The sequence below is a fragment of the Typopeltis vanoorti genome, chromosome 19, assembly GCF_054136105.1.
Source record: "Typopeltis vanoorti isolate ZY-2024b chromosome 19, IOZ_Tvanoo_1.0, whole genome shotgun sequence".
Classification (NCBI taxonomy): Eukaryota; Metazoa; Arthropoda; class Arachnida; order Uropygi; family Thelyphonidae; genus Typopeltis; species Typopeltis vanoorti.
In genome coordinates, this window is record NC_143567.1 from 33,120,139 (window position 1) to 33,136,265 (window position 16,127).

At 37.0% G+C, this 16,127-nt stretch overlaps 1 protein-coding gene across 6 annotated transcripts in view; it reads right to left on the reverse strand.

The window, feature by feature from the left end:
- Positions 1 to 11,487: 11,487 nt before the first annotated feature.
- Atg5 (autophagy protein 5) overlaps positions 11,488 to 16,127 on the reverse strand; it is a 112,010-nt gene continuing 107,370 nt past the window's right edge. For all 6 annotated transcript variants that reach the window (XM_090408775.1, XM_090408773.1, XM_090408772.1 and 3 more), the window contains exon 8: positions 11,488 to 11,854. In XM_090408775.1, the coding sequence (XP_090264901.1) occupies positions 11,730 to 11,854 (125 nt within the window). In that variant the 3' untranslated portion in view covers positions 11,488 to 11,729. The remainder of the gene's footprint in view (positions 11,855 to 16,127) is intronic.

Here is a 16,127-nt window from a genome sequence, read left to right on the forward strand (position 1 = left end):
TACCAACTCTCGGGAAGCATACATACTGCAAACACTGCATGCCACAAAGTCCTTTATTATATTATGTATAATAGAGTTCTTAAATGGCAGAGGACTTGGTGACAGCATTTGTGTGATTGCAGCTGCGTCCACCATCATTCCTTACTACCAAGTAACTATTAAACTAGTCACTAAAAATATATATATGCACTGTATCATATATATATATATATATATATATATAAATATAAACGCTATATTCAACTATACTAGATAGCGAAAACTTATCTTCTCTTCCACCGCAAATGCTGCCAACTGTGACCTCACTTTCTCGGTAACCCAAAAATAACACACTGTATAACATAACAACAAAACTCCGAAAGCAGAACCACTAAAGAACACTTGTGTTACTGAGGAAAAAATGTAGCACAATTCACACTATACACTGTTTAAAAAAAAACTTTTTTTTACCATAGCTCAAATCACTCGCCACATGATTTAGCGACCTAGCGCCACCACAATGTGAGGCCATTTAGCCTTAACTAACCTATCTCCACCCTTAGCCATCTCAGATAGGTAGCCTGAGGCTGTCAATGATTTTCATAGGCATCTGGGGATGAGAGTATGGCAGACAAATTGTCACCATCTTGTGAACCATAATGCTTTGTATTGTTATCTGAAATTTTGTAAGTTCCATGGTTAATCTTCTTTCTGTGGGGAAAAAACCCTACTCTCCTGTGACAAAGAGAATTATCTTTGTCACAGACTTTATCGAATTTTGTTTGGAAATGAATCAGCTTGAATTCATGAAAATATTCAAGTTAAAAAATAATGGGATGTACTTGGGAAGAGACACTTGAGAATTAGAATTCTAATGCAAAATATTTATGTGTTGTCACACAGAAATGGATAATAGTCTATATTTTCAGTATTCAAAATTAGCAGTTGTTTGGGGGGGGGGAGGTACCCCCCCCACACCGACCAAAGGCTAAATTAGATGTAATGGAAATTTGTTTTTCACAACTTTAATTCTCAATCCTTCAAAATCTATAGTTCATTCGATCTGTTATCTCCTTTGTTTATCAGTTTTAATCATGTTTCATTTTCAGCTATTGAATATATACATATTGAATTTAAATTCACATAATTGAGTTTCATTCTCAACAACTCTTATGTTTAGGCTCAATCAAGTTTGGCTCCAAATATCTTGCCATCTCTAAGATCTAAAAATACACAACGAGTGTGTCTTTCTAATATGAGTTAAAATTTTATATTAGATCTAAAATAGCCTTTGGTTGGTGAGAAGGGAGCTCCACCATCCAATAAGTTTTGCTATTTTTGAATGCTGCTTAAATTAGGTGCAACATGAAACAAGTTTCAGTAAATATCTACACTACTTACTATACAAATTTACCTTGTGCTTTTAACTAAATTTGCTGAACTAAGGAATAAATATCTTGAAAATTGCATGATTGTCTTGACTGTTGTGCATTGTGCTTCTAAAGTGTTAAGTTTTTATTATTTGATTGGAGAAAGAGAGATTCTCACAACACATTCCAGTGTTATCTTCTTGCTCTTAGCTGCAAGCATTCAGAGTAATGTATTGATTAAAATTTTGTAATATCATGCAGTCCATAAAAATAAGTTCACGATGTGTATTTTTATACAGTATGTATGCTGCTAGGTGAGTGACAGATCAAACCGTGTACCAGCTTCCCACTGGAATAGGAAGTTGAAATTTTGCATAGGGGTAGTGTCTTCAATATGCAACCAGTCAGAAGAACCTCTGAGTTGTGAGATCATATCCCAATTTTTTTTTTTTTTAAATTCAAAAATCAATAATGGTAAGCAATCAGAAGCCATAACAGAGCACCTGTAAAACTGACTGTAGCACATGTGCAAAAAAGATGGAGGAGGTATTGGGACAACAGCAGTAGAGCAAAATAACACCAGACAAGTAGTTTCGATTTTTAAAGTTAGTTGAGAATCTGGCTCGAATTAAGTGACAGTATTTCCACATGAAGCCAAAACAATATGAAAATTTTTACAATGGAGCTGTCTTGGATTTCACCAGAATATTGATGATATTAAGATTTTTCTGCAGAAATTTCTGTCTGCAGGAAACATTTAAAACTAGTCAGGACCCTACCTTAAGGAATTTTACTGTTGTATGCAAGGGTCCTATTCATAGTAGAGTAGTTGTCATAGTGGTCAATCATACACCTTTCCATCATATCCAGCTTAATACTGCTCTAGAAGTAGTAGCAGTTTGCTTATCTGTGGGGATTTCTTATTACAGTATGTTCAATTTACTGTATTTACCACCAGGTTATGAGATAAATGAGAAGGAATTTGATAATCTTATATTGCCACTGCCTGAGCCTGTATTTCTTACAGGTAACTAATGTATACAACACTCTCTGGGACAGTGCCAACACAAATGGACGTGGTTGTATCATCAAACAAGTCCTTGACAATAATGACTTCTCCCTTTTGAGGACTTAATACCTTCTTCCATATGCTTACAAACTCATATTCTGCAACAGATCTTACAATCCACTCCCTGCCATTTTTCCAGTGCTCACATGGAATATCGAAAAGATCATACATGGAAGCAATAATTTTCATGTTCTTTGTGCAATGTCTTCACAGGAAGGATCCCCATGTGAAAAATGGACCAGGCTGACTGGAATGCCTTTTACAATCTTGCCAAATTTAATGATGATACAGTCAGTCAAACACCTATCAATGAAGCAGTAAAATATATGACATTATTGTCCAAACAGCAACAGTTTCAAATCCAAAAACATCTCGATTCCCACTCTATCTAAAGCCTTTGCGAAAATCAAAAAGAGCATAAAGGTATACTTCGTAGATACCCCACCATATCAAACTTAATAGCTTTTAACCATGTTCGGGCCAAAGCACGTTATGTGAGATGTCAGAGTCAAAAACAATCATGGATCCAATTTACCTCATCAATTAATCAAATGACCAGTGCAAAAATTGTATGGAATAAAATCCAGAAAATTAACAGTAGATATAGAACACACTGTCTACCTTAGACCATAATGAATGTGTTGCTGATCCCAAAGCTATTGCACACTTTGGGAGAAAATTTTGCCAGAATCTCAGAAAAAGCTTCATATCCTCCTGAGTTTTTTAATATTAAAAGAGCAACAAGAGAAACAGAAGTTAACTTTTTTCCTACTTGAGCCATAGAATTAGCCTTTTGTTAATGAGGAACTAAAGAGCTTTTTTTTTTTTTTGTCTCACCACAGTGCAGTAGGTCCTGATGACATCAATTATAAAATGATAAAACATCTAACATGAATTGCTTTCTCTTAATATATAACAGAATACTTACAGAGGAAGAGTTTTTGGATTCTTTGCAGTTGTCATCGCTATTCCAAAAGCAGGAAAGGATTCAACACAAGCAAACAATTATCGACCTATTGCTCTGACCCTACCTTTGTAAGATATTAGAGAAAATGGTTAATGCCAGACTTCTTTATATTTAGAAAGTAACAATCTTCTCTCCAATACCTAATTGGCTTCCACAGACATCATGACTTTGGACCATTTGGTCTGTTTAGATACTTTCCTGAAACAAGAACATCTGGTTTCAGTATATTTTGACATGGAAAAAGCTTATGACACAACCTTGAGATGTGGCATATTAAAAGACCTCTATAACCTAGGTCTCAGAAGATACCTTCCTGTATTTATTAAAAACTGTCTAGCCAACTTTCCAAGTCAGAGTGAGAAGTATGTATCTTGGGCATGTCATCAAGAACAGAGTGTTCCACAAGGCTCTGAAGTGTGACACACACTTTTTTTGCTATCAAAGTTAAACCAATCACTAACCTGCTACCTCCAATTGTTTCTCTATTAATAAATAATAATAAAAAAAAATGTTGTACCATCATTTTTTATGTCAGCTCTTTGCTTTATGCAGATGATGTTATACTTCTAAATAAATCCGCTACAAGTCTGCAAGATTCTCTGACTAAATTGAATAGCTGTTGTAATAGATATGGTATGAAGGTCAGCAATAAAAAGACAAAGACAATGAAAATAGGCAGAATCATTGAAAATGTCAACTGTGTTGTGAATGGAGAACCTGTGGAACAAGTAAAACATTTCAGCTACTTAGGCACAATTTTTACTGAAAATGGTAATCTAAATATAGAAATAGACAACAGAATCAGCAAAGCTGGTATGGCGGGAAGTCAATTGAATAAATTCATATGGAATAAGAAAGAAATTAGTCGGAACACTAAATTAGCTGTATACAAGACAGTGTTCAAACCAATTTTAACTTATGGATCTGAGAGCTGGGTCAGAAGTAAAACACTTGACCAAAGACTAGAGACCGCAGATATGAGAGTCCTGAGAAAGATTAGAGGCGTGAACAGATGGCATCAATGGCAATATCATATTAAAAATGAGGATATTAGGAAAGAACTTGACATTGTCAGCATCCAGGAATGCGTTAGCAGAGCTAATCTCAGATGGTATGGTCACGTAAATAGAATGGGAGAGGAAAGATTAGCAAAACAAGTGTTCTCTGCCAGGTTAGCAGGAAAACGACCCAGAGGAAGACCAAGAAATAGGTGGATTGATACGGTACAAAGTGCCTTAGACGATAGAAATATAAGATCTGATAATGTTGGAGTTTTGACAAGTAACAGACTGATTTGGAGGAAAATTGTAGATAGGAAGTTAGTAATGATGTAATTTTTCATGTAGTACTGTCATATCCTGTACACCCCTTGAGGGTACATGGCAGGAATTTGATGATGATGATGATGATAATAATAAAAAAAAAAACAGATTTATGTTATGTATATATTTAAAATTTTCACCCTGGTATCAAGTGCATCTTCAGTATGACTTTCAAATTAATGTTCTATGTTGATGATTTCACACTTTACTGTCACTCTTATAACATGAAGGCAATCAAAAGACAACTTCAACAAGTAATTGATCATGTCTTCATGGGTTCACATTTTCAGCAGAAAAAAACTGCACACTTCTGCCGAAAATACAATTTTCACCGAGATCCTGTCTGAGTTATTAAGAACGAGACAAACTTATTCCAGTAGCAACAGAAGCCAAGTTCTTGGGACTCGTCCTTGAAAACCTTACATTCTTGCACACATTCGCCAACTAAGAGAAAAGCACAAGTAAGTGTTGAATCTCCTTTGCACTCTATCATTTACTGAATGGGGTGCTCATCAATTTTCATAGCTTTGGTCTTTATCATGTGCTTATATGTTCAAAGCTGGATTATGGATCTAGTTTGGCAAGGCAGAGCAACCTACGATGGATTCCATCCATCATTAGGATATACAGATAGTTACTGGTGCTTTTGCACATTGCCAACTAAAATACTTGATGAACCAGCTCTATCACCTAGACAGAAATACAGATAGTTACTGGTGTTTTTGCACATTGCCAACTAAAATACTTGATGAACCAGCTCTATCACCTAGACAGAAACAGTTATCTTGTAACTATGCATTAAAAATCAAGTCTCTACCAGAGCATCCCTACTTACTTTTTTCTACACTGGGAGGCTCAATATCGCACATGTCAGACTGCCATATGTTCTTTTGGTATGCATGTTAAGAGATTATGGAAGCTACTGGCATGAATGTTGACAACATTACCTGCAGCAAACATAACATTCCTCCATGGCAGGTTTGCACTCCATCCTGCAACCTCTCACTTTGTCAACTACAAAAGTCACATAAACCATCATTTGTTACCTTCAATTGTTTAATGCATAAAGAGCAGCCCACTCTGATTTCTTGCCCATCTATACTGTGTTTCCCGATTTTACTATCTCCAACCAGATCCCACTGATTGCAGTAATTATTATAGAGCAGAGTTGCATGCCATTCGGCTTGCACTTGTGCATATAAAAAAAAAAACACTACCAAAAGTGTGTTAATTTATGCAGATTCTGAATTTTTTACAGTCTATCTTTTCTTTGGTGTACATGGGTGGTTTGAAAAGTTCTCGGCCTCGACCATAAATGGCAACACTATCGGCAAGATTTTTTTTTCTAAGTTGGTACCATCTGTCATAAGCATCTATGTGAAATTGCAAGTCATTCTATCAAGTAGTTTTTTTTATACAGCTGTTGGAAGCCAAAGTGTTGTCTGTATCCCTTGAAATGGATAAAATTGAGTAACGTGCAGCTATAAAATTCTTTGTAAAAGAAGATTTAATGCCAAAATTGTCGAAAATGAAGGAGAAGAGTGCCCATCGGTGTATGGGCACTCTTCTCCTTCATTTTCGACAATTAAGAAATGGGCTGCTGAGTTTAAGCGTGACCGTACCAACCTTGAAGATGATCCAGATGAAGGACATCCAAAAAGTGTAACAACACCAGAAATCATTGATCAAGTACACGATATGGTATTGGATGACCGGTAAGTCAAAGTGCATGAAATTGCTGAGACTTAGTATTTCAAAAGAACCTGTAGGATATATTTTGTATGAAGAATTGCAAATGAAAAAGCTTTGTGCAAGATGGGTGCTGTTCTTGCTCACAGCAGATCAAAAATGCACTCACATGAAAATCTCTGAACACTGCTTGGAGCATTTTAACAAGAATAAAACTGATTTTGTGCATTGATTTATTACTATGGATGAGACTTGGATTTACCATTACACACCAGCATTCAAACAGCAGTCAAAACAGTGAACAGAAGCTGGATGTTCAGCATCAAAGAAGACAAGATCATGGCATTGGTGTTTGGGGATGCTAAAGGCATTTTGTTTATTATCTTGAAAAGGGTAAAACAATAACCAGGGAATATTCTTCCGATCTTTTAACCAGACTAGACGAAAAAATTTGCGAGAAAAGACCCGGTTTGCAGAAGAAAAAAAAAAATCATCTTTCATCAGGGCAATGCACCTGCCCATAAAAAGGTGTTTTGGAAATGGGGAAAATTAAGGGATCTGCACTATGAATTGTTGGAATATCCACCCTATTCCCCAAATTTGGCTCCCTCTGACTTCTGTCTCTTCCCAAAACTAAAAAGCTTCCTCATTGGTTGGCATTTTTCTTCGAATCTAGAAGTGATTGCAGCTGTAGAGGGGTATTTTGCAGATCTCACTGAGAATGACTACAGGGAAGGGATAATGGTGCTGGAGCATTGCTGCAATAAATGTATTAATCTTAAGGGAGATTATGTTAAAAAATAAAAATAATTTTGAAATTATAAATTCATATTTTCATTGTTAGGCTGAGAACATTTCAGACCACCCATGTATAATCTGCATCCAGTGCTGTGTGAGGTGTTTCAACTGTTGTATTAAAATGAAAGCCTTTAATTTTGATGTTCAGTTTCAGATGCTAGATTTCCAGCCACATTGGAATTAAGGGAAATGAGACTGCAGATACAGCTACTAGATCAGCTCATACTTTTTCCATGTACGTTTGACAGTTCCCTATACAGACTACATACATTTTATAAGATCATAGCTGATTTTCCAGTGGCAGGCAGCATGGCATGAGGCACTGACAAACTTACTGCATGATATTAAGCATTGGCAAACTAGCTAACAAAGAAATAGCAGAGAGGAAGTTAGACTTCATACAGGTCGCAGTCATCTTACAGTCTTATTTACTGAGGGCTGATGACCAGCACTTCACATGAGAGGAATGAAATTTTTACTTATCTAGCTGAGTAATATACACTACAACAGATGTTATCAAACTCAAACAAGTTGCATGGCATTTTTAACTTTTTACAAACTGTATTTATATGCAGATACCACATTGCTTATTTTTTTTTGTACGTACTATTTATTAATACCTTGTGTACTGCTGTCCTTGGGACAATAAACTTTAATTTTTATTATTTTTATATGTTCAGCCCATACATGAGAGGTTGGTTGATCAACCTATAGTACACTATTGCCGTATTTTTGGTTGGGAAAGGAGGAACTTGTTTTACATTTGATTTAAAAGACTATGTTGCATTCACTGCGAAACACAACAGGGATAAGACTGTTCCACAACACAGCAGTTGCAGGATGAAGGGATGTTAAGCAGCAACTGCACGTGTTTCAAGCTTACTACTCAAGTGGGGGAACTGATGCTATTTCATATGAACATTTCCCATGGAAATATTTGTAGAATATACATGTTGCAGAAACCAAACGTCTGTGTGAAAATGGGAGTAGTGAGTTGGTAAGAGATGGGTCATTAATAAGTAATTGCTCTCCTCTGTATTGAGTCAAGCATTTTGAGGGAGCTTTTAGTGGTCCCACCCCATATGTGAGAGCAGTATTCAATAGCTGGGCAGATTTGTGATTTGTATAAGGTTAACAGCTGTTCAGGAGTGAAGTAACGTCTTGAGTGCAAGAGAAATCCTAGTTTTTTTGAAGTTGAGAATGCAATGGTTGTGATGTGTTTATGGCAGGAGAGGCTTGATGTCAGGGTAATTCCTAGAAGAGAAATCTCAAATTGTGTGGAAATTTGGGTATTGTCAAAAATAATACTGGGAAAAAATGGTTCTTTTTTATGAGAAATAGGACAGAACTGGGTTTTATTAGCATTGAAATTGATGAGGTTATCTGACCCCAGATGGCTTGGAGACCAGAATTGAGGGCAGTGGTGGTTCAGGTGAGTTGTGTAGAGTAAGGTTTATGAAATGAAAGGAAGGAGTGCAATGTGCTGTCATCTGCAAAACTGTGGATTGGACTGGAGGTCAACTGAAGTAGGTCACTGATATATAGCAGGAAGAGGGGTTGGTGAGAGGATAGAACCTTGTGGAAATCCTGCATTAGTTGAATGGTGAGAGGACAAGGAACCATCACACACAGTGTGTGTGTGATGGTTCCTTATCTACAAACGCGCGCACACACACACACACACACCGTGTGTCCAAACAGCTGGCAATCTAACTATAGAAGTCCTGAGACAGACCAAACGATGGTAGTTTGCTTAGTAACCTTTGTGCCAGACCCAGTTAAAAGCTTTGGAGACATCAAGTGCAACCACTTTAGATTTGCAAAACTGCTCCATGGCATTTATCCAGAGATGGGTGACATGTGAGCAGATCTCCTGTTGATCAGCAGCGATGGAATCCATACTGGTAGTCATTTATTAGGTTGGACCACCTAATAAACGACTGTGTAGGAGTTGGGAATGGATGATATTTTCCATTACTTTAGACAGGACTGGGGTGAGCCAGATAGGGCAGTAGTTGGACGGCAGTGACTTGTCACTCTTCTTGAAATGGGCCAATTCCCAGGCTGTGGGATAGATATCAGTGAAGTAAGAGAGTATATACAGGCAACATAGGAGTCAGTTCTGGTGCACAAAGCTTCAGGATAATTGCAGGAATGCCATCAGGGCCAGGAGACTTGTTTGTGCCTAATTTGGACAGTATTTTTCTGATCTCTTTCTGAAGGATATAGGGAGACTGTATGTTGGGCATCTAGAATGGTTGGGGAGCATTTATCATTGTCAGTTATGCATGCATTGGAAGCCAAGTGTGAAGCCAGAATATTGGCTTTTTCTGTGGGTGATGCAATAGAGTCATCTGGGCATGATATGGGTGGGAAGAGTGTTGGGCAGAAGTTATGGCCAATTGCTTTAGTGAGAGACCAAAATCTCGGCTGCCAGTTTCCTGCTCTTTCTAACTCTGTTTTGCTTTGATTGTTTTTTTTTTGCATCTATTTTGGGCTTCATTATAATCTCTAAAGGATGATGGAGCTCGTGATTTGAACAAGTTAATGTATGTTTGGCTTTTCATTTGTACTGCCTTGGCACATCTTTTGGAGAACGAGGGTTTAGTTAGGGAATGGCAGCTCAGAGTAGTGTTGGAAATGCATGTTTCCATGGCAGTGATCTTTTGGTGAACTTATCACCCAAAACGTTCAGTACATATGTTTGGGTTGGAAGGCCGGAAGCAAAAGTCCAACCATGGGAATGAGGCATGGAAGTTGCAGAGGCTGTCCTACTAGGCACTGTTATAATACCAAGCTACTCTTGTATGGGAGTGGTTGTGTAAGCATTGTTACATGGGGAGGAGATGAGCACTAGATTGTAATCAGAATTACCTAGGAGTGGTCCCACTACATTCATTGTGTATTTGGAAGGGTCACTGGTGAGCAAGAGATCTAGGGTGTTAGGAGTGGTTCGGGTTATCTGGTATTCTGCTTGGCATCTGAACAAGTTGTGTAAGGTTGTTAGTGACAGCAAATGTTTCAGTATTTCTGCCTGCAAGATCTATATAACAGGAGGAGGAAAGCCAGTTGGTGGTGTAAAATCTCCCGGGCAGATGATTTTGTTGTTGGGAAAGTGGGACTGGAGAATATCAATTTTTAAGGAGAGGAAATTAAAGAGCTCAGAACTGGCTCCCCTAATGCAACTGGTTGGTTTCATTAGGGGAGCAATAGAGACAGCAAATGAATTTGACTGAGTGGAGAAGAATCTTTTCAACCAAAGAAGGTCAAAGTTGGGCAATTCTAGGTTTGGTGCTCTCTGGCAAGGTGTGTCAGAGTGGATGTATACATAGATGCCATTTCAACCCTTGGGTTGAAAGGAATTAAGGAGTATGTAGTTTGGAAAGTTGAGATGAACAGTACTGGGGGGGGGGGGATTTGAGTTTCTGCAAAAGAGTAAGTGGGGCTTGGAGGTTTTGAGTTTAGGCCACAGATGTTGGTGAAGTGGATATGCAGGGTTCTGTGAGGCATATATTTGACTGCAAGGGCCTTGCATATTTCCTATGCAGTGCCTGCATACTGGTCTCCATGGTGGCTACTAGTGGAATCACTTGATTTTTGCACTAATTTAATGTAGTTAAACTGGTGTCTCCATTTTGGCATTTTTCTTCAAGTTCTCTTCGAAGATGGCATCCTTGTTCTCTCTAGGAAAATGTTAGGTCTGGTTGAGCACATATGTGTGATTGGAGGCAAGAGTCTTTGAACTTGTTATCAATCACTATTATTAATTTAGATGTGCTTGTCGGCGAGTCACTTTTATGAGGTGTGGTAAGTTTGTCCTGTCCTTTCTTTTATTTATGGATCTGAAATGATGTCATGTGATATTTTTAGAATCGATGTTGCATTCTTCTGCTAATTTGTTGATGTCTTCTTTTAATAATTTTCCGTCTGAAAGTTCAGAATAACAGTGTTGAATTTGTTGTTTTTGGCCTCCATCGAGTCATGTACCATTGATGCGATTAGGTTGTGGAGTTCATTCACAGGCAACGGTGAACTTGTGTTGTGGCACTGATCGTCAATTAGTTCGAGCTTAGCTTCCGCTGCTCATTCAATAATTTGTTATAGTGACATTTGCTATAGCAAAATGCAACTGTATAATAACATCAGCTCTAGTTTGGCCAAATATTACATTGTTTTCACTTTTTCAAACAGTAAAATAATGTCTCAGCAATCTAACAAAACATTTTTGTTAAAAAGGTGAACCTTAATAATGGAATATATGTTATATAGATATTTAAAGTACACACTCCAAACTTCTGTCAACAAAAATATGTTTATTTCCACTATTTTTAGGTCCAATGGACAAAGATCAAACATGCCTGTCCTGGGACAACACAAACTGAAAGTTTATATACAATAAAAGAATGAACAGAGAGTAAAAATATATATATACAGTAAATGTCATTTCTTTTTCACAATATTCTTAGGAAGAAAAAATTAGCAGTTTTGAATAATTTTTTAAATTTTCTGGAAAATTTGATTCACATTAATACAAATCATGATGCAGGAAGAATACATATATGTAAAAAATTATCAGGGTAACTTAAATGTTCACTCATCCACTGCAGAGGTGTTTCAAGAGGAGGTCTGATACCATGTGTCACAATTTTAAACTTTGTTTCTAAAAAAAGATCAACCAGAACTTATAACCAAATATTTAAACATTTCTTTAAAAATAATATGCAGTTTAGTCTTAGTAGTTAAAACAGAATAAGATGAACTTCAAGATTTGAGAAGCTGATGCTCTATTTGGCTATGAGACTATGGCTGAACATACAAACGTAAAGAGTCTAGAATACACTAGTTTCTGTGGACAAAATGCTTTCCCTAACTGACTGTAATAATTGAAAGGTGCTATGTTAACTTTTTTATGGATACTATGGCATTAAAAAAGAAAGTGAAACAAGTAAAAAGAGCAGTGCAAAAAAAAAAAGATATAAGAACAATAGGTATGAATTTAAATTAGAAGCAATTAAAAAACCTGAGGGAGAGAGGCAAAGCCATGGTAAAGGTAGCTTGATTGGTAGGCATTTCTTCTGACACAGAACCTACCTCCGCTGTTTAAAGAAAACATTCATGGCTCCATAGGCCAAATGCTAGATTGTACAATGAACCAAACTTGATGGCAAAGCATCAGGAAGCTTTCCAACCACTTAAATAATCTTGCTGCTTCTTACTCTTCCACTTCATGTGTAGAAGAAAATCAAGTGTAATGGTGTGTGTTGGGCAGGGGGAGAGATGCAAATAACATGGCTGTAGAAAGAAGGACTGCAAAACTGTTATTCAGGGTAGACAACTCAGCCTCTTAGGGAGATGAGAGGCATGCTGTCAAGGCCATGTAAAATGGTCGGAGAGATGTGGCCACAAGTCTCACTATATTACAGTTGTGAAGGTGAAATAATCACAGCAAGAGTGTTATTTAATGATGAACAGCATCACTGTGGGGAAAAAAAAGTGTCTCCCACCACTATCTGACATGTCTTGCAAGAGAATACCAAATTGGAATCCTCTCTTTTCAAAATTTCTTATTTTGTTGCATTTATTTACCATCTTTATCACTCTCCAAATTCTTATAATTACTTCCACATCACTGAATATTTTATCTCTGAAGCAATGACCTAATCCAAACTGTCAACATACATGTTAATTTTTTTTTTTTTTTTTTTTTAATGGTGATACCAACACAGGAGAGGTTGTTCAACCTATAGAGCATCAATATTATGGATAAGCAGAAAGGGGAAAAAACTTAACAGTGATCCGAAAACTTGCAAATTATAATCTAGGAAACATAAGGGAGTAGGTTGCTGTATAAAAGGAGAGCAACAGAAAGAAAGAAAGAAAGAAATGCTTGTACAATGAGTTTTGGAGTTGAACAGTGAAAGGATGTAAGTAACCATTGCAAGGTTTCCAAATTATTTAATATATCTGGTGTCCATCCATGTGCAGCAGCTATGCAAGTTTTCATAGATGACCGTTGTATAAAGACAGGCTGAGATCCTGCTTGATAAAGTCGAAATGCTAAACAGAATGGCCATCCTTGAAGAGATGTGCCAGTCTGCCAGATGGCGAAACACTTGTGTGGCAAGAGTCAGTTGTTCTTTATGTGACTCCCACCTATGATTTGTCCCCCCCCCCCCCCCTGAACTCTTGTATGCTATCTCATAAGATTCTTATAATGCCAATTTTTTGGCCAGATGGTAGTGGAATTTTGTGCACAGGTATCTTCTGATATGCATCGTTTCCTGTAAACTGAATATCTGAGTTTGTTTTGATCCAACACTTCTAAAAACAGTGGAGAACTATTAGTTTCTAATTCAACACTGAATTTGATTGGGGGAGGGGGAGTGAATGTTGTTTAGGTGAGTAACGAATTCCTGTAGTTGGTTTGTAGAGCCAGGCTGCCCACATGCCCATTGCTAGGCCTTCTTTCTGTTTGTAAAATTTGTCTTCAAATTTGAAGACCGTGTTGTTGATGCAGTGTTTAGAAAGCATCATAGTGTATGGAGAAAATAGTTTTTGAAGTAATTGTATCTATGGTCTCTACATGGGGTACATTAGTGAACATTTGGTAGTTGATGTCTAAAATTGCAAGTGGGTCTGTCGGATATATTGTTAAATGCTTTGTCTGTTCAATAAAGTATGTGCTGTGTTTCTTATGAAGGAGTCCAACTTGCCTATATCAACTGTGCATGATATCTAGGAAACATAATGGGAAACTATCTGGCATCTACTATGGGTTGTACTGGTATGCATTGTTTATGTATTTTTGGAGCTCCTTGAAACCAGGTGGTGTCTAGATGAGAAAATTTTTTAGTGTCAAAACACTTTGATGATGTAGGAGAGGAAAAAAACAAAACAAAAAAAAAACCCTGACATACAAACCTCAGTGGCTCACCATAAAAATATTACAAAATATTTCTGCTTAAGATGCATCATGAAAGATGTTAATTTAGTTAATTAAAAGTGAAATAACAGATGAATAAAAATATTATGTTGGTAAAATTATATTTGTTAACAAGATATTTGACTAACAAAAATATATCAGACTGCTAAGCCTAATCATGCCTCATGGTTTGTTGCCAGTGGAATTATTTTCCAATTTAGTAAAACAGTAATAAAAAGAATCAGTAAGATGTACATACTTTCTTACATCTTTGAAATGAAAATATCTGTAGGATATTTTTTTTCCCTTTTTACTGAGTGCATGAAGTAATAATCATCAAGTGGAAAAGAAACCTCATTGCACTGTTAACAAATGAACCCAGTCCACTATTACTGAAAAACTTCTCTCTCTGCTATCTGTGATACCTGACTGTCATGATGTCATTCACGGCATTGCACATAAAAACATACAGTGTGTGTGTACGTGCAGACTCTACTGTGATATGAAATTAACAGCTGATGGACACAAGAGAGAGAGACATTGTAAAAAATGCATTGGATAGAAGAAGATAAGAGTTATAAATGATTCCCTATTCCCTTTAAGAAATAAAAATATTTCATATCACAGCAGAGCACATATTGCATTCTCTTATGTGCAATTGCGTGAATGACATCACAAGAGCTGGGTACCATAGATAGAAGAGATAAGGCATTGCACATAAAAATATACAGTGTGTGCGTATGTGCAGACTCTACTGTGTTATGAAATTAACAGCTGATGGACACAAGAGAAAGAGAGAGAGAGAGACTGTAAAAAATGCACTGAATAGAAGAAGAAGATAAGAGTTATAAATGATTCCCTTTAAGAAATAAAAATATTTCATATCACAGCAGAGCACATATTGCATTTTCTTATGTGCAATTGCGTGAATGACATCACAAGAGCTGGGTACCACAGATAGAAGAGATAAGTGTTTCAGCAATGGCAGATTGGATTTGTTTGTTGACAGTGCAGCGAGGTTTCTTTTCCACTTGACTATTTCATGCACTCAATATAAAATTACAGGTATTTTAATTCCAATGATATAGGAAGGCATGTACATCTTACTGATTCTTTTTGTTGTTACTAAATTAGAAAATAATTCCGCTGGTTATTTATTTGTCACATTGGTTCTTTAAGATTGTTCTTAATTAAAATTAAGAACAATCATAAAGAACAGAACAGAATATATAAAATATAAGAATTAATCATCACATAAAGCAAGTCATCATTTATATCATAAATTTATGTCCAATTCAGCTACTCACCTACCTTCGTTGATCTGCTCACAAGGTCCAATAGGCTTACATTATGTATGAATGTAAGCTACATTCATACATAATGTGAGTCACTGTCTGAACTGATGCTCCACAGTTGCAAGCTGGAGTCCAATTGATGCTCTAGGAGTATAAGCATGCCATGATCCTGTCTTGTCCAGTTCAAAGCTGGTTAAGTGTTCATCAGAAGCAATGAGGGATATCAAAACTATGGTTGACTAGTTGGATCCTTTATAACTTCCTTGTCAAACAGGGTCGACATACTGTTCTGCAGTTTCCAAGGAGGGATATCGAGATCTAAGCTTGCCACATCTTGCAGCTTCCATATCAGTATGGATTGGGAGTTGTTCTTAATTTTTGTATATTTTCTTGGAAGGAAGTACAGTATTTCCTGTGTAGGTGTGGTAGTGCAATATTGCTGAAAACTAGGAGCCAGTGTAGTGGGGTCAATTTGATTTTTCCTGCCACAATTTTCATGCTGGTGATGAGTTGGGTATCGATCTTAGAGGTATGTATTTGTGTGTGCTGTTCAGCCATAGGCATACAGTTGGGCAGGGGCACAGACCAAGCTGATAGCTGCGGTCCAGAGCACCCCCATAGGGACTTCCTACAATGTGCTGGCAAGCTTCAGAATGATGACGTTGCAGGATTCCAGTTTAGCAGTAAGTGGTGTGAGATGTGGAACGAATGTGAGG